The sequence below is a fragment of the Sinohyriopsis cumingii genome, chromosome 2 (genome assembly GCF_028554795.1).
Source record: "Sinohyriopsis cumingii isolate HCF-2022 chromosome 2, ASM2855479v2, whole genome shotgun sequence".
In the NCBI taxonomy this organism is placed as follows: Eukaryota; Metazoa; Mollusca; class Bivalvia; order Unionida; family Unionidae; genus Sinohyriopsis; species Sinohyriopsis cumingii.
This window is the reverse complement of record NC_142962.1, coordinates 120491628-120511268: the sequence shown is the minus strand read 5'-3', so window position 1 is coordinate 120511268 and position 19641 is coordinate 120491628. Positions and strand designations below refer to the sequence as shown.

The 19641-nt window shown below is 34.0% G+C and overlaps 1 protein-coding gene across 2 annotated transcripts in view; it reads right to left on the bottom strand.

The window, feature by feature from the left end:
• Positions 1 to 19641, bottom strand: part of LOC149805704 (apoptosis-resistant E3 ubiquitin protein ligase 1-like) — a 109235-nt gene that overhangs the window by 32836 nt on the left and 56758 nt on the right. For both annotated transcript variants that reach the window (XM_089950364.1, XM_089950365.1), the window contains 5 exons: positions 18489 to 18726; positions 16949 to 17112; positions 9324 to 9492; positions 8474 to 8604; positions 5863 to 5940 (listed from right to left, as the gene is read on the bottom strand). In XM_089950364.1, coding sequence (XP_089806490.1) covers positions 5863 to 5940; positions 8474 to 8604; positions 9324 to 9492; positions 16949 to 17112; positions 18489 to 18726 — 780 coding nt within the window. The remainder of the gene's footprint in view (positions 1 to 5862; positions 5941 to 8473; positions 8605 to 9323; positions 9493 to 16948; positions 17113 to 18488; positions 18727 to 19641) is intronic.

Genomic DNA, 19641 nt, shown 5'->3' with positions numbered 1-19641 from the left:
GTCCTTATTTATGGACTCTTCATCTACATAACATACTGGATTTGATACTGAAAGTATTCAGGGCTTGAGCATCATGAAGAACAAAAGTATAGAGCACCTAAATGCAGTGTTTACTCCATCTTTTTGGCAAGGAGGACACCCAATGCCCCCCTGTGTCAAATTTATGGGACCCCGTCTAATAGTGTACTAATTATACAGTATTATTTACAACATGAAAATTCTGAATTATGTTTGAATTACTTTAAATACCATCATACTACAGTCATATATTCTTTTTTGTAAAATATTAGTTTTATCACAGTATAGTAGTCCCCCTCTTATAAAGGTACCACTTCTGCAGAAGGAAAAAGGTGGCCTATCTGGAAAGTGCCCTTATAAAATGGTGGCCTATTTAGAAAGTGGCCTTATAAAAGGGTGACCTATCAGAGAAGTTCCTTATAAAATGGTGGCCTATCTGGAAAGTGGCCTATCAGGGAAGTGGCCTTATAAAATGGTGGCCTATCAGGAAAGTGGCTTTATAAAATGGTGGCCTATCTGGAAAGTGGCCTTATAAAATGGTGACCTATCAGGAAAGTGACCTTATAAATGTTGGCCTACCTGGAAAGTGGCCTTATAAAATGGTGGCCTATCAGGAAAGTGGCCTTATAAAATGGTGGCCTATCAGGAAAGTGGCCTTATAAATGGTGGCCTATCAGGAAAGTGGCTTTATAAAGTGGTGGCCTATCAGGAATGTGGCAAAATAAAATGGTGACCTATTTATAAGGAAAGTGGCCTTATAAATGTTGGCCTACCTGGAAAGTGGCCTTAAAAATGGTGGCCTATCTGGAAAGTGGCCTTATAAGATGGTGGCCTATCAGGAAAGTGGCCTTATAAATGTTGGCCCACCTGGAATGTGGCCTTATAAAAATGGTGGCCAATCTGGAAAATGGCCTTATAAAATGGTGGCCTATCAGGAAAGTGGCCTTATAAAATGGTGGCCTATCAGGAAAGTGGCTTTATAAAGTGGTGGCCTATCAGGAATGTGGCCAAATAAAATGGTGGCCTATCTGGAAATTGGCCTTTTAAAACGGTGGCCTATCAGGAAAGTGGCCTTATAAATGTTGGCCTACCTGGAAAGTGACCTTATGAAAACGGTGGCCTATCAGGAAAGTTGCCTTATGAAATGGTGGCCTATCAGGAAAGTGGCTTTATAAAGTGGTGGCCTATCAGGAATGTGGCCAAATAAAATGGTGGCCTATCTGGAAAGTGGCCTTATAAAATGGTGGCCTATCAGGAAAGTGGCCTTATAAATGTTGGCCTACCTGGAAAGTGGCCTTATAAAAATGGTGGCCTATCAGGAAAGTGAACTTATAAAATGGTGGCCTATTTAGAAAGTGGCCTTATAAAAGGGTGACCTATCAGAAAAGTTCCTTATAAAATGGTGGCCTATCCGGAAAGTAGCCTATCAGGGAAGTGGCCTTATAAAATGGTGGTTTATCAGGAAAGTGGCTTTATAAAATGGTGGCCTATCTGGAAAGTGGCCTTATAAAATGGTGGCCTATCAGGAAAGTGGCCTTATAAATGATGGCCTACCTGGAAAGTGGCCTTATAAAAATGGTGGCCTATCAGGAAAGTGGCCTTATAAAATGGTGGCCTATCAGGAAGGTGGCTTTGGTGGCGCTATACAGTTGCACATTTTGCATAGGGTTAGGATTTTAAAGAAAAAGAATTTCCCCGGCTTTCCTCAATGGTTTTACTCGCTATTAAAAAAGACCTTGTATATCTTAGGTATAATGCAAAGAACCTTTAATTCCCTTTATTCTGGTGTATGATTGATGGGTGTACTATGGGTTATAGAGTATACAGCTTGGCCTTACTTCAAATGTGCACCTTTCAAAAAAGTGCTAGCTCTACTTGGTCATTTTCACTTCCTGAACTTCAGAGGTAAATTGTATAAAAAAGAGCCAATAACTTTTTTTTACATTTTATATATTTGGTAATTCATTCATTGCACTTTCAGAAGCTGGTATTGTCAAGTCTGGCAAAATTCATTTTTCCTACTTTAATAGCTGCTATGTATAGTGTACTTTAGACTAATTCAGACTGATTTTTTAACACAAGGGAGCAGTCATTTTAGTTAGCAGTGTGCTTAAATCATGTAAAATTTCCAAAAGTACAATATCCAAAAGAAATATCATCCACATTACATTAATGTAGCATTGAGGTATGCAAACATTCTCTCCACTGTGCATGTTTTAAATGCGAACTACTTCACCTTACATACGTCACTCTCTCAAAAGTACATAGTATCTGGTGAGCACCACCTTTATAAAGTGGTGGCCTATCAGGAATGTGGCCAAATAAAATGGTGGCCTATCTGGAAAGTGGCCTTATAAAATGGTGGCCTATCAGGAAAGTGGCCTTATAAATGTTGGTCTACCTGGAAAGTGGCCTTATAAAAATGGTGGCCTATCTGGAAAGTGGCCTTATGAAGTGGTGGTCTATCAGGAAAGTGGTTTTATAAAATGGGTAACTTATAAGGAAAGTGGCCTTATAAAATGGTGGCCTATCAGGAAAGTGGCCTTATAAATGTTGGCCTACCTGGAAAGTGGCCTTATAAAAATGGTGGCCTATCAGGAAAGTGGCCTTATAAAATGGTGGCCTATCTGGAAAATGGCCTTATGAAGTGGTGGCCTATCAGGAAAGTGGTTTTATAAAATGGGTAACTTATAAGGAAAGTGGCCTTATAAAATGGTGGCCTATCAGGAAAGTGGCCTTATAAATGTTGGCCTACCTGGAAAGTGGCCTTATAAAAATGGTGGCCTATCAGGAAAGTGGCCTTATAAAATGGTGGCCTATCTGGAAAATGGCCTTATGAAGTGGTGGCCTATCAGGAAAATGGTTTTATAAAATGGGTAACTTATAAGGAAAGTGGCCTTATAAAATGGTGGCCTATCAGGAAAGTGGAATTATAAAATCGGCAGCCTATTTAGAAGGGATCACAGAGATGTGAGTAATAATTACATATAGAGTAGCAAAGGCATAACTAATATTTAAATATTTAATACTTCTTTTAATAATCACATGCATGCTATGGAATCAATGTGATACAACTAATATTATTTACAATAATAATGAAAATTCATCAATCACTGTCCAAATCCATTTGAAAACCTGCTCAAAAGAAGGGTACAAACATCTGACTTTAATTTCATTTTCCATCCACTTCATTCTCCCACTGCTACAGAATGCACATGAAGTGAGAAATCTGACATTTACACTTTAAAACAACTTATTCTGTAATTACCAACTACACTGTTGTCAGACTAATGCATAGCTATTACACAAAATGCTCTGTGTTTACATTGGAATTGAGCCTGACACAAGATCGACTGTTTTTAGTTTGGTACCCTTTTAAATACATTTATGAGGAAGAAGCCAAGATCGCTGACAATGGACATTTTTGTTTTATGCTGAATGGACATCACACTGACTTGAACTGAACAATACTATTTCTCAGCTTTTGTCATTTTGATAATTATTGGTGGTAACAGGAGCCAGCACCAGTAATTATGACATAAGGTGACATTTATTTTAAACACAGCAGTATGGATAATAGGATTAATTAACTTTTTGCACTAAATAAACTTACCAGTATGTTGAAACAATGTAAATGTGGTGAATTTAGAAATCAACAAATATTTGTCAGTTTCCATCTATTCACACCAATATGTGTGAGGGTTAAATTTGATATTTTCTGAACTAATATGCTGGCAGGAGTGGCCATCCAAGAGTGGTACATAAACTAGTACCATGGGACTATGGGCATAAAATACAGGTGGCCACTGGTGAGGCCATTCAAGAGAGGGTCCACTGTATATATGTAGGAGGGTAAGTATGTATATGGATAGATGGATTCATATAATTACTGCTGCTGCTAAATATTTCAAAAAGTTTTCATTTGTTCTATCAGTTTTCATTTTATTAATAAATATTTAAGACAACGAGGGTTTTGCTATGTTTCATCTCTGATTTGTGTGTCAGGTTGTTAATGCTGCAATTTAGTCTTAGAAATGACTCACAGAGTTAGTCATACTGCAGCTAAGTTTTATAATCTGGATGATTTATGGATTTGTTTTGACTGCATCAAACCAAGGTATGAAGACTGCCACCCCTGAAAACTGAAGTTTTCCACCCATGTGATAGGGAAGCCATGCTAGTGCTAGGAGAGCTATGCTTGACATAGCTTCGACAAAGCTTGTCTTATGAAACATTCATACCAAGTTTTATCAACTTTGTTTGGCCAATCCAAAGAAGAACTTGAATTGGATTTGACATATCTGAAAACCTGATTTGAAAACCTGATTGCAAGAAGGGTACAAACATTTTACTTTAATTTCCATTTTCCATCCACTCCAAAGCAACACCAATACTAGTGGGGCCACCTCGAATATGTTCTAGTAAACAATTATATTTTATTTGACCAAAACTGGCACAGCCATTTTAGATGTTAAACAGGTTTTCCACTGTTTGCTAAGGAAGCCACATCGTTGCTAGTTGAGTCACACTGGACAAAACAGTATGATACAGAATGTCCTACAAGAATGTTTATACAAAATTTAATACATTTTATCAGTCTTTGTTGAGAAGATGTTGAAAATAGGTGTTTTATTTGGTTACAATTAAAGCCAAACTATTTCTTGAGGAGCAACAAGACAAGATTTTGACATAAAATTTCTGAACAAATTGATTAAAACTGGCTCTGGCATTCTAGAAAAGTCAAAAACAGGTTTTATGTATGGTTGCTAAGGAAGTCAACACTGTTGCTAGAAAACTGCCATGGATTTTGACAGAGCATGTCCTATGAAACATACCTACCAAAAGATGAAAATAGGTTTTTCATATGGCTGCCATAAAAGCCACATCATTAGTTTAGGAGTCACCCTTTCCACAATTTTGATGAAATTCAGTGCGCTAGTCATAAATTCAGCTGCATCAAGTCTTAGGCACTAATCTGGATATAACCTATTAAAAAATCAGCATTTTCTCTGGAAATTCTGCATTTAAAAGAAATAACTGTAAGTTGAAGGTAAGTAACATTTGAATGCCAGTAACATTCTTCACAGATGAGTAATCTCTTGGAAATATCTGAGAAAACCTATTACTGACTTTCCCAGTGACTACAATAAGATACAATAACAGCTCATGTGTTCAATTAATGTAGTGCTATCAAAGAACACTCTGACAAGTTTGATCAAAACTGGTTGTGGATTTAACTAAGTAGAAGATAGTTTTTCCACCTCATTGCTATGGAAGCAACACCACTGCAATGGCAGCAATCCCAGACAAATTTTGATAAATCATGTCATACAAACATTTCTACAAGATGGGATCAAAATGGCCTCAACCATTCTAGAGAAAAAGCTGAAAATAGGTTTTCCAAATTGTTGCTATGTAAGCCACACCATTTCTAGTAGAGATGCTTCAGACATAATTCTGATAAAGTTGGATTGAAATTGGTTCAGCTGTTCTAAAGAAGTAACAAAATAGGTTTTCCAAACCTGTTGCTAAGGAAGCCACACCAATGCTACAGCAGCAATCCTTGACACAATTTTAATAGAGCATGTTCTAAGAGATATTCCTATCAAACATGATTAAATAAGACAAGTCAATGTGTCTAAATATTTATGTTTTTAGACATTTTGTAATCCATCACTATTTAAATACAAACCATGCTTTAGCAAAGATCTAAGTTCAACTACGAGTTATGGGGTGCCTCATTTCATAAAAGAACTATTAACTTGTACGATTCCAGCTGTAGTAAATGCTAGAAGGAGGATAAGAGGTTTATGGGTATTCATTGTTAAATAAAAACTGACATACCTTTGTTGAAGGACATACTCTGTATGTATAAAGTCTTCTACCAATAATTTTCAGAAAATATTCTTTTAATTTCAATTGCTGAAAAAGAAACAGAACATACATGGGAAGAAAAAGCACTGAAATGGAGTGAAAATTGATGAAAATTATGACAAAGGTTCCTCAAAATGTTGTGTCTTGCTTGCAAATCATGATGTCATTCCTGAAAACTATGATACGATGTACCAAAATGTATAGGACTTGAAATTTTACAATCATAATACTACCAATGTAAAATTGACACCTATGTCCTGCCAACACAAGCAAGATACTAAAAGGAGGCAAAAACAAATGCAGCACACTTTACAGGAATAATACAATTACTTCATTATTTTAACTGGGATTGAAATTTAATACAAGAATTTGTTTCATCTCAAATGTATGTACAATTAACATGTCATGAGCTACAGGCATCCATTAATATGTTATATCATTCCATAAATTAATATCAAATGAACATGTCTGAACTTTATTGACACTACATTGTTTTTGAGTTTAAACTTCATACACACTTCCTTGCTCTAGAATTTGAACTTAATACACACTGTATTTCTCTAGAGTTGGAACTTCATACACACTGCACTGTTCCCAAGTTGAAACTTTATACACACTGCATAGCTCTTGAGTCTGAACTCATTCACACTGCATTACTCCTGAGTTTGAACTTCATACACATCAGACTGCTCAAAGATGCTCCTAATTCATGTTGCTAGGTAATATGCTGCCATAAGACATACAATTTTTTTTCATAATGTTACAATACTAATGAATATTAACTCTAACTGATACAATGATTTATCCACAAACCTAAAATCTTAATTATCAAAATTTCACCTCGGAGTATATCTGCTTTTACCTTCCTAATAGCAAGGAAAGTTACAAAGATGTCAACAATTACTAGAACCTGAGCAACACAGATGTATATAAAAAATACATTGTAACATTTTGATCCATGAAACTCATCAAGAAAATGGTAAGCATAAAATTACAATCTAATTTGAAAAGTCTCATACAATATATACAATAATGCTGGGGGCCCTGAGTGGTCTAAAGCGCTCACTGTTCCGGATCACTGCCATCTCACCTCTCTCTGCGTGGGTTCAAGTCCAAGGCTCGGCTAGCGTGGGTACGTGGGAAAGCCTGCCAGTAGCTTCTCATGGGCGGTGGTTCTTCCCTGGGTTTTCCAGGGTTCTTCCTCCACCAGTTATACTGGCCGCCATGTATAGCCTATCTTGTGCTGAAAAATGGCGTTAAACCCTAGAACAACAACAACAACAATAATACTGAGGCTAAAGTAAAATCAATCAGGAGCATGAAGACATATTTCCTGGGGAATAATTGTGTTTACTCACTTGCAAAGATCCAGTTCTGCCATTGCATAATACATTGGCAGATCTGGGTTTATGCAGTTTGTTAGGAGCAATCAGAAGGAAGAAACAACATAGACCCTAAGCTGTCAGCACATTATGTGAAAGCAGATCTGGGTCTATGCTGTCTGCAGGTGGACTTGACTTACAAGTGAGTATACATTAGAGGTGTATTGTATTACTGATACAGAGGTTTACCATGGTTCTTTTATTTCTGGGGTATGTATCATGGTACTTTTACCTATACCAGTATACTGGTAGTTTTTGTCAGTAAGGAATGCAAGAAAATTACTGAGGAATTTTGCTTCGACTTGATTGATATTAACAGTGTGTTTTCATTATTTATGACTAAATACTTAACATTGCTAACATGGTGGCCAAATGAATTGTGAATTAGATTCAGGCAAAATCCAACTTTCAGAAAGAATCTAGATTTTAAAAAAAGACACAAAAAAAACCACAAAGAAATTATCACAATTGGAAAAATAGATCTCTTTGCCCAGTGCCGAAAGTTAAAGGTAGAAGCTGTACTGATGCTGGTGTGATCAGCAGACTGTTGGTGTCAGGTGCAGTAGTCCAGCAAAGATCACTGTAGTTAGCACCTGGATTTGTTTGCAAAGATGGTATATCTATGACTGATCCAGACTGTACCATATTAGTACTGGCTCAGTAGGTTGAGATGAGATCTGTTTGTGGTGCAGAGGGATTCTAGATATTATGCTATGAATAAAGAAAATGATGAAGGAAATGAAAGAATTATCTTAAAACATGTAATAACTGATCAATTACTTGACAGAATTCATAAACAGGGTTAAGTACTGAGCTGAATGAAAGAATTATAGACCACAGTGTAGGTAATAACATGGTGCCAATAAGTTTATCATATTGTCATGTTAATTAAATGAAGATCAAAATAGTTGTCAATGGTAAAGATAGAGCAAAGAACATTCTCCACCTATTCCAGCAGATGTATGTTGCTAAAACAAGTCAAAAGATGTGGCAAATGTTTGTTTTAGCTTGGGAGGGTTAAAAAAAAAAACAATAACCTGATAGGTAGTGGATGTACACCAAACATATTATCAATGGTTTAACACAGATGAAGAAATTGAGTTAAAGGAAGGTAGGTCAACAAAGCCATTAGGAAAATGATTTATAATTCTTGACTATGTCTTAGGTGAGATATAAGTGATAAGTGATATTATACTTACTTTAGGTGTGATATATATGAAGACTTTTTTTGGTTTACTAAGCTTTTCATGGTTACACTCCAGTAACCTGGCTTCATACCAGATGTTACGGTTACGTTTTATGCTTTTATCTACACAGATGAGAGCATCATCTACAAAAAATGTGAAAACAATTTAGTAGGAAAGAGCTTATATACTCTGAATGATAAAATAATTGAAGTCCCCTATAAATCACAATTATACTGTTTCCGATATAATCAAGTATCATTATCTTAATCACTCCAGACATTCTACCCCTAACAGCCCCCAAACTTACAATATCAGTTTACAAGAGAAATACTGCATTGAAACCTGGTTTGAATGATGACAGCTATAAAGGAGACCACCTGTCTTGAGAGGCCAGATTTTTCATGCACAATTTACTTTGTTGTTAAGTGTAACAGCCTCTTTTGGGAGGCCATCAGTCTTGAGATACCATCTTTTTCATTGGAAGAAGGGGTGGGCTATCAAGACAAGTTTTATATTAATAATAATAATAATAATAATAACAATATAGAACTGGGCAATGAAGTGTAATGCAACCAAAATATTTAGAAATAAACTATGAAATCAATGCATCTCTACAAAAAATACAAAACTGTCTAGTCAGTACGATGTAAGTGGTGAGTGGCATTGAATGACTGGCAAGTATTGGCACCTTTACCAATAACTACAGGTTAAAGAAACCCCCAATGATGACTGTATCAAAGAAACTGAGGGTGGACAGATGAGAAGACAGATGAAATATAATGTACCCTCTTTTCTGTGAAAAGCAGGAGATAATTAACATGTATATAAAAAGTAGTCATGTATAAACAATAGGTCTGATTACCGCTTAAGACTAAAATGTTAAAATCCCCATTTTTCAGTCTGATGTCTCCATAGGAAACAGTTGCCTGGAAACAGCCTTCTTTTTCCATCTTAATGTGCATGGCTAGTTGTTTCTGTGCTGAATTGTAGAAAATCTGGGTTGCAGGAACATATTTATCATCTGTACCTGACTGAAATGATATAAACTACATCACTGAGTGAGCTACAGAACATGTATCATACTTCTGTATTGTTCAGTTTATCAAATAACCTAAATGACATGATGTTATAAAATTCCTTAAAATTAATTCAGTATTACAAAGGTCTAATATCATTGATGTGATGTCCTAAAAGTCCTTAAATTAATTCAGTATTACACAGGTCTAATATCATTGATGTGATGTCCTAAAAGTCCTTAAATTAATTCAGTATTACACAGGTCTAATATCATTGATGTGATGTCCTAAAAGTCCTTAAAATTAATTCAGTATTACACAGGTCTAATATCATTGATGTGATGTCCTAAAAGTCCTTAAAATTAATTCAGTATTACACATGTCTAATATCATTGATGTGATGTCCTAAAAGTCCTTAAATTAATTCAGTATTACACAGGTCTAATATCATTGCTGTGATGTCCTAAAAGTCCTTAAAATTAATTCAGTATTACACAGGTCTCATATCATTGATGCAAAGTCCTAAAAGTTTTTAAAATTAATTCAGTATTACACATGTCTAATATCACTGATGTGATGTCCTAAAAGTCCTTAAAATTAATTCAGTACTACACAGGTCTAATATAATTGATGTGATGTCCTAAAAGTCCTTAAAATTAATTCAGTATTACACAGGTCTAATATCACTGAATAAAATTCCTTAAAATTAATTCAGTATTACACAGGTCTAATAACATTGATGTGATGTCCTAAAAGTCCTTAAAATTAATTCAGTATTACACAGGTCTAATATCATTGATGTGATGTTCTAAAAGTCCTTAAAATTAATTCAGTATTACACAGGTCTAATATCACTGATGTGATGTTCTAACAATCCATGCAATTTATGCAGTATTAAACATGTTTAATTAGAGATGATGTTCTAAAACTCCATGTAATTTACTCAGTATAAAACAGGTCTAATTAGATTGATATGATGTTCTAAAAACCCTGTGACTCTTAGATAATGAGTTTGATACTCTGGTATGGAACCTGTGACTCATGTATAACATGTCTAATAATCTGGTATGGAACCTGTGACTCTTGGATAATCTGATATTCTGGTATGGAACCTGTGACTCTTGGATAATGAGTCTGATACTCTGGTATGGAACCTGTGACTCTTGGATAATCTGATATTCTGGTATGGAACCTGTGACTCTGGGATAATGAGTGTGATACTCTGGTATGGAACCTGTGACTCTGGGATAATGAGTGTGATACTCTGGTATGGAACCTGTGACTCTGGGATAATGAGTGTGATACTCTATCACTCTAGCTGATTAGGCTCCCTCATGCTTACTGATAAACACAGTCCTCATTTTTACACAGTTTTGGTAAATATTTGCTATGGATATCTTTGATGATAAACCCATGCTACATTTTGACAAATTCATTTGGCTGTTCCCCTTTGTCCTATAATGAATGAGGATAAATCCACTGCTACATTTTTACAAATTCATTTGGCTGTTCCCCTTTGTCCTATAAAAAGTGAGGATAAACCCACTGCTACATTTTGACAAATTTACACGGCTGGCACCCTCGTCTTATCATAAAAGAAATGATGTGTGTAGAATAAACATGTGTTAACTTCAGTCAAATATATTCGGGTAAAAATATTGTTTGTAAATTAAGTTGTTTAGTTAAATCTGCATGTTACGCTTGATAAACTTTGTCATTTAAATTTTCATAATTAACTTGGCCACTGAAAAAAATCAGAGAGGATGTTACCTATCTATTATTCATAGGAGTTTCAAAGAAAATGAGCTAGGTGTTACCAGTAATTATCAATAACATAATTATAAAGAAGGTTTGAGTCATGTTTACCTGGTAATAGCTTGTCATGGCACAAATATATTTTAAGGTGCCTGAAAAAAGTAGCTTTTCAAACTGGCATACCAATCATGTGATGCTAAAAGTATAGCTGTAAACTCCAAAAGTCTGCAACATGGAGGGTGAATTTATAGAAAGCTAATGGGCAAGCTAACTCAGTTATATTAAACAGCAATGTAGTAACAAATTAGAAAATAATCTCTACAAGTGGTTTTGGAGCTTTATGACAAGATTTCAACTGCCACTTGTCCTTGGCACAAATTTTATGTATATTTGATTTAATTTATGATTTATTTATTTTTAATCGTTTGTTTGTTAGTTTTATTTTTTAAATTCCACTACATTTTATTGTAATGTAATTTTATTTACTAGATTTGACAATGTCCAGAAATTTAATTCAGTTATAAACAACTAATAACAGGAACACTGTTTCTAGTTTCTGACCTTGATTCAGAACCATTAGGGGTTCTGGTAAACAACTTTTTATTATAATTTTTTTTATATTCATTCATAGAGTAAAAACCATTGATTTCAGTCAAGGTCATATCTGGCCTACATGCCAAATAACATGTGGCAATTGTTACAAACTCTCGTTTTTCCAGAGGATTAACCAACATCCGGGCATCTACTTTTAATTTATATTCCTTCAAGTGCAAATGTCATATTTAGGAAAAACAATATCATTCCATAAACAAAGGAATAAGAAAAACAATATCATTCCATCAAGCAAAGAAAATAAGAAAACTAATATCTTTCCATCAAACACAGGAAACATTTGACAATCATTTTAGAAGTCTGAACCAGGTATTTACAGTAACATTATTACTTCATTCACATGTGATATTTTCAAATGATGAAAAATAATTAATTTTTTGTATATAACCAGTAAGTTTAAGGCCCTTCATGTATTTTGTGCTTGACTGGTTTTGATTCAGTTAGTTTCCTCCATTATGCCAACCAAATTAACTGTTAAAATACCTGACATGGCAGGAAAAGTTTAGATAAACCTTAGATTATGGTGCAGTCTATTTAGGTCAGATTTGAAGTTTGTAACGTCCCTTATTTACACAACAGTTTAATCATATAAGTGAGAAAATTTTCTGCAATATTTGCAGAACATTTCATCTTTGTTTTCAAAATTATAGTCAATGAAGATCATTTTTCTTTCAAGATGAAGAGAAATTTAGTTTGCATTTCTCCTTAAGGCATTTTGTTTTTATCAACTTTCAGCTATTAATGGGTATAATAAATAAGATTCAGCCTTTCTGCAAGTGCACCTGCACTCTTCTCAATTTACAGGCTTTTTAGAAAACCTTCAATGGATCATAACAAGTCATAGGGTAATTACCCATTTGAATATCGACCTAAATTGTTTGAAGTGAATAACAATTTCCCATCTAATTTATCATGAAAACTCATTCATTCTCACAGGTCATTATATACAAAACCTACAGTTAAGCCCTTTTACATTGAAATCAATGTCGGAATGCCTATTTACTGAAAAACAGCAACACAAATACATAGTCTGGTCAAAATCAATTGTATGTCATGTGCTCAATGATTTATGACAATGCAAGCAATGATCTTTGACAACAAGCCAAGTGGGCCTGACTTACAAAATTGTTCACAATAGTGCAGATATATTGTGACCAGATCTGTTTAATTTTTATTCAGGTCTAATTACATATTAAAGAAATGCTTTAGTGAAAACCCTATGTGAATATCACCAGTTTCTCATCTGGCTGCAGTACAAAAATCTTTGACATAGCCTTTGACCTTTGAACCTGATATCACCAATACAAGACCACTGTACGTCTCAAATATTAAAGTCAATATGCTATTTTGATTTAATCTGAAAACAGATATTTTCTCGAAAAGTATTCTTAAGGTATATCCACAAACTAGGATTAATAAAAAATTCATTCAAACTTGTTTATCATCCTCACAAGTCCTTACAGATAGTTCTTGAGTCAAGACCACTGTCCTTCAAATGAAATTTATTGAAAAAAGAATGAAATGCAAATCAAAATTCATCAGTATATGTAAAATTAAGTGTAATCTGAAGTACAGTAAAGTACAAAATACACAAGTGACTTCTGACTTAATCTAAAGTTCAAGCAGATCTGGTTTTTCAAACTTGTTCACAACAGAATTGTCAGATCTGCACATTTTTAATTCAGGACCAATTACATTCCCAAGAGGTTCTTCAGAGAAAGGAAGAAGTGATAACAGTAATATTTAGATGGTTACTATGGCTGCCATCTTGGTGGTCTGATCAGCACATCTTTATTAAGGGTTTGCTATATATTCTTTGTGTTTGAGAGAAAAGCCTGTGTTGATACAACCATCTGTTTAGTAAGCAATGTAGAAGCAGCCATAAGATTGATCAAGAGTGACAGTAAGGGAGCCTTTTAGACATTAGGTCAGCATTATTTCATTATATGACTATATATATATATATATATATATATATATATATATATATATATATATATATATATATATATATATATATATATATATATATATATATATATATATATATATATATATATATATATTGCAGAAAGTATTTTAGTGAAAAACTTTATGTTAGTATGACCATCCGTTCAGGAAGAATAGTCAAACTAAGATTTTCATTAGAACTGTTGTGGTCATATCTGCAATATCATCATTCATGACCAGCTACGTATCATATGAGGTCTTTTAATGATAGTCCATATCAATACCATTTAGGAGAACTAGCATTAACCAGATATTCCAGGCTGCCATGGCAGCCATGTCGGATGTCAGACTGCACCATTTTCATTTACGACCATCTACTACCAGTCATAAGAAGACATTAAGTGAAGAGGTGGATTAGATAAGAAGATTTTAAAGATGTCTGCAATGGCAGCCATTTTGGATGTCAGATCAACACCAATTTAATCTAGTACAATCCAAAAATCACAGCGTGTGAAAACTCCACATCAATATGGGAGTGCTCTACAGATATTATGAACTTCTGAGAGAGTGATAAGTTGTTTGCATTTGCAATATGCACAATTGACAAAATGTTGGCATTCTTCTACATTACTTTCATGTACTGTGGTTGAAATTTCTTTGGATACTGTGCTTGTGGAAATGTCCATGATCTAAGCACAAAGATAACTATAATGCTCCTCCCATGTGCTCCAAAGATCAGCCTGAATTAATCTAATGTTCACTATCTTTAGCAACTATTGAAATAGCAAAAACATATTTTACTAGACTAGAAAATACCAGAATCTGAAAGTGCAATGAATGAATTACCAAATATATATAAAATGTAAAAAAAAAACGTGTTTAGCTCTTTATATAAACAACAATTTACCTCCGGAGTCCAGGAGGTGAAAATGACCAAACAGAGCTAGCAGTTTTTTTTATATAAGTGCACATCTAAAGTAAGGCCATGCTGTACACTCTATAACCCAAATTACACACCCATCAATAATACATCAAGGTAAAGGAATTAAAAGTTCTTTTAACAATACCTAAGTTATACATGGTCTTTTATAAATCACCAGTATAACCTGTGATGAAAACCAGGTAAAATCTTTTTTCTTTAAATGTAACCTAATACAAAATATGAAACTGAAACGTGCCACCTATGATCATATCTATTCAAGAGTAGAAGTGATAACAAGAGTATGTCAACATGGTCATGACAGTGCATTTACTCAAATATTTTAATATTGTTAGTTCATACTAATAAAGTTTACCCAAAGTCTAATCAAGCATAATTACTGAATGATCTTAAATATCATAACAAGACAAATATTTGTGATCACTGTGAACTTACAGTGATGGCCAGGTACTAAACTCGGTCAAGAAAAGAGGACATCGCGTATGTCATAGCAAATAACAAGGTAATATGAATTTTTTTAAACATGTCCAGCTTTCACCATGACATCACAGAACAATCCATATATATTTACCAAGGATCATAAAAAATGAATAAATGCCATTTAAAGGTAGGTGTAATCAAATTCTAAAGATTACTTACATTCATTACTGAAATAGTACTAAACATTTACATGACCTGTATGATTTTTACTTTATTGGATACCAGACAATGCACACAAGATCATCATTCAGGCTCTTCTGATCTTAGATCAGAAAAGCTAATTAATCTAAGGAGCCACTGTCTTTTTAGGGTCATTGTAACAGTGTGAACTATGTGGATGGTGTTGCAGCACATTTTGCCATGGTCAGTGTGACAGGTACCACATTAAATTGCTAGACAACAGTAGTTTATATCCTAGCTTTGGGCATGATTGATTTTTAATTTGAATACATTTTGATAATAGTTAGGCTCATGGGTTAGGCGAGGTGAATTTTGCGTCTAAGTATCCGAAAATGCCTAAGTTGAGACGGTGTAGAGACAATTTTTTACCATTTGAAATAAGTGTCAAAAATTGAAATTTTCCAGAAATACTTATTAATAGCAGCAGAATAAGTAGAACTATTCTAGCTTTGATGGGTGTGTGTTAATAGTGGCAGTTAGATCAATCTAATCCTGACCAGCTAAGCTAAATAAGTGGTATGTGTTTCCCAGATGAGATTCAATGTTTTAAGCATTTTCCCTAAAAACATTTGCAAAGTTTCTTTGGGAAGGCAATAACTTTTTAGTTCAGAGGAAATAAAGTAAGTATCTTTTCTTGTTAAAACTGTTTGGAAGTTTGAGGGACATGGAACCTTAAAGGTACAGAGAGATTCTTGAAAAGCACAAGATATCTGGATCAATCTTACACAATTTGTTCATTGTTATGAGACCTAATTATTTGTTTGAATTTATTGCTTTTCAATTCATATATCAATTTTCTTGATATGAATCTGACAATAATTGTTTCAATTTGTTGTCTTGATTGTTATAGAATCATATATTCTAGGAATTTCATGCATTACTTATGATACAAATTTGTGAGAATTGTGTGAATTTGTTTTAAATTAGAATTATGTATTGCATCGGTTAAAGTACATTCAGGCTGATGGATTGTTAGTTAGCAAATAATAACAGTTCCATTTATTCATTTGTGTAATTAAATTGTGAATTCTTTTAACAGTGAAATTGAGTGCCTTCCAGCCAACAAATTAAGCCGGTCAATGATTTATACTTCAGAGCAGGGCATATAGTTTATTGTGTCTAGATTATGTTAGTTCAGTTGGGGATACTAAATAGCCAATTAGGGAGAGATGTTAATTTTCTTGTACTAGGGTTTTGTGCTGTCAGGCTGTGAACTGACCCATACTAGCCTTAGTTTCTATTAAATAACAATATGATGTAATGGGAGAGTGGGTACTGTTAAATCCCAAAGTAGAATCCTGAAAAATAATTAGGTTGTTTATTTATTTTATGATGGAAACAGCCCCATATATAGTGGAACCTCATTAATCTGAATACTGATGTTCCCAGTCAGCATGTCAGGATTAGATATTTTTCCTGATTATTGAATCATGCATATTTTTATAAGACATGACAATAAGTAAAAAATACTAATTCGACTTTGATTACTGGTAATTATTTGTTTAGATGATCAAATATGTTGCTAAATAAGACAGTATGACAAGTACAAAGTACCTCCGTTACTTTGATTTTAAAGTAATTGTTCTGATCTGTCTTGTACTGTGCCAGGTTCCCAAAAGAATCCCTCGCCTCAATAACCAATGGGTAGGCGGTGTCTGGTGTACAAACTACTGTGGAGGCATAGTTCACAAAGCCAGTTTTGGTTGCATCAATAGGTCCTGTAAAACAAATATAACAAATAAATGTTCTGGTATAAAGTTGTCTTGGCTTAAATCTGCAAATTTAAATTTTCAATCCAAACTTCAAATTTTTAAAGAAATCTTTATCACTTAAAGAGTGGTGCCAATTTCCCATCCATGGAACAGCTTCCCCTTTCTTGAAAATTTCTTGGCTTACCTCAAGTTAAAGGTCATTGTTTGGAAAGCATACAAAACAAAGTTTAAATAATGTGCAACAAATGTAAGTGTCAACCTTACATAATTATATTGTCAGTTTCATATAAAATATCAATTTCAAGAACAAGACATTCATAGTTGATATTAAGGATTACTTATTATATAAACAGTTTATAAAATAAAGTTATAAACAAATGAGTGATTCAAATAATGTTCGGGCAGTTCCAATACAATGAAATCCATTTCAGTGCCAATCACAACATATACTATAGATGTCATAATTAGCCTTACTACCCTCTAATTTCAGTAAGACAATTACAAATTAATTACAGGTTCTAGAAGTCATTACATCTGAAATAAATATCACATTACATCTGAAATAAATTATCATAGAAAGCTGAACAGATGCATTAATTTTAAAAATTCACTCAAATGCAAAAATTAAAATATTGAGAACTTGCCCTAAAATTCATAAAATGTGGAATAAATGGATAACTTCTTTTTATAATTAGAGGACTGGTAAATTTTCTGATGGTTATAAATCATTCTTATTAATTTTTCAATTTCGTGATTCTAAACATTATTCACCACAATATTGTAATTTTTTCACTGCAATAAACATTGGCCAAAACAAAACTATGCATAAACATGACCTACTTACCTGTATATAAGATGCATCAAACTACAAACAACAGAAACCATAACACCATTAGGGCTCACCCTCACCTTGCTGGCAGTAATTCAGGTGTAATAACATAGAATCCACCATATGCATGATATCTCTACCTGCTATGACTGTATCCATAAATTCTGGTTACAAAGTATTTGAATTTGTCACTGCAATTACAATTTTTGAATCTATCCAAGGATCCCAGCAGAGTGAGCCAAAAATGACACTCTCTTGCAGACGATTACCACAGAGGTAACAAAACTACAATGTATAGTGAAATTCCACCCCCACCCCCAGTTTCTGAGATGTGGTTAAGGACAGACAAATGAACATACGGGAGGTTCGAAAATATCCCCAAAGCTTTTTAGAAAGCATGGGGGTGGGTGGGTGGGTGGGTGGGGCAGCCTAGACCCTGACCCATTCTATCATGGAACAGGTATAAGCTGCTCGCAGTTGAACTTTGTTTAGATTCAAGCAAATCAAGAATAATTTTTTGTATAACATTTATAAGCATCAATTTGAGACATACCAGCATCAAACTTCTTGGTAAAAGGACTCCCTTTGATGTGCCTTGATGAACACATTATACATATGACGTATTCTCCTGATTTATGAACAGTGAAGGCCACTTTAATAAGATTGACATCATCAGGAGCAGAGCTGCCTATTTCCATTGTCTTGGCGACAGCGACACCATTGTGCATAATCTCCACAGTGATACCGTCTGCATCAGAAACTGGATATGGCTTTCCATTTTTGTGGAAGAACTGCAATCAATAAAGGAGTGGAATCAGTTTCTGAATCTTAAACACTTTCAAATTCGCATCTTTTATTGAGAAAAATAATCAATTATTTGGATATCTCACATGTCTGAACATTTTCAAGATAATTTCAGCTTGGACTGCAAATGACATATTGCAGAATAAAGAAGCTTGGAAAGGGTCAAGATGACACACATGTAATGTGCTTGCTTTCCACCTATACAGTCTTGGTTTGATCTCTTGTTTGAGATGTGCAAAAGAATGTGGTCATAAAAGTAAGCCTTTATCTTCATAAAGATCTTATTAATTCTTAACTTAACTTTTTAACCTAACTTGTACGCATCGTATTGTAGCCTGGATTGTGTTGCTGTACCACACACACACACACACATACGTACATACATACATACATACATACATACATACATACATACAAGACACAATCAGAATCATGAAATGTACCAAGGAAGAATAATAGTATCAAAATTTGTATGCATCACTAAATCGATATTATACAGTATTCCTTCACAATAAGGTGCTGCAGTATAAGGTAGTTCCTTTTTTAAGGTGGGTGTGGTGATCAATTCCATTTCATTATATAATGGTAATATGTATAAAATACCTCAATATAAGACAAACTCTCCTATAAAACAGTCCACTTTCTTGGCTATCATCAGTAGTGTTACAGTGAGGGATTACTGAATTTTAAAAGTTTTTAAATATATAAATATAGTACATGGCAGATATTAATAATGAAATATTTTAGTGAATAAATGATGGACTAAATGCAGTCAGTCTTCATGATAACAATATTTTGCAAAATTAGTGTCGTAGCTAAATGAAAAAATATTTTATACTCATTCATTTTTTCTTAAACAATTTGCAGGAGAGTTTAGTTTTAGTTTATTTTTTTAATTTTGT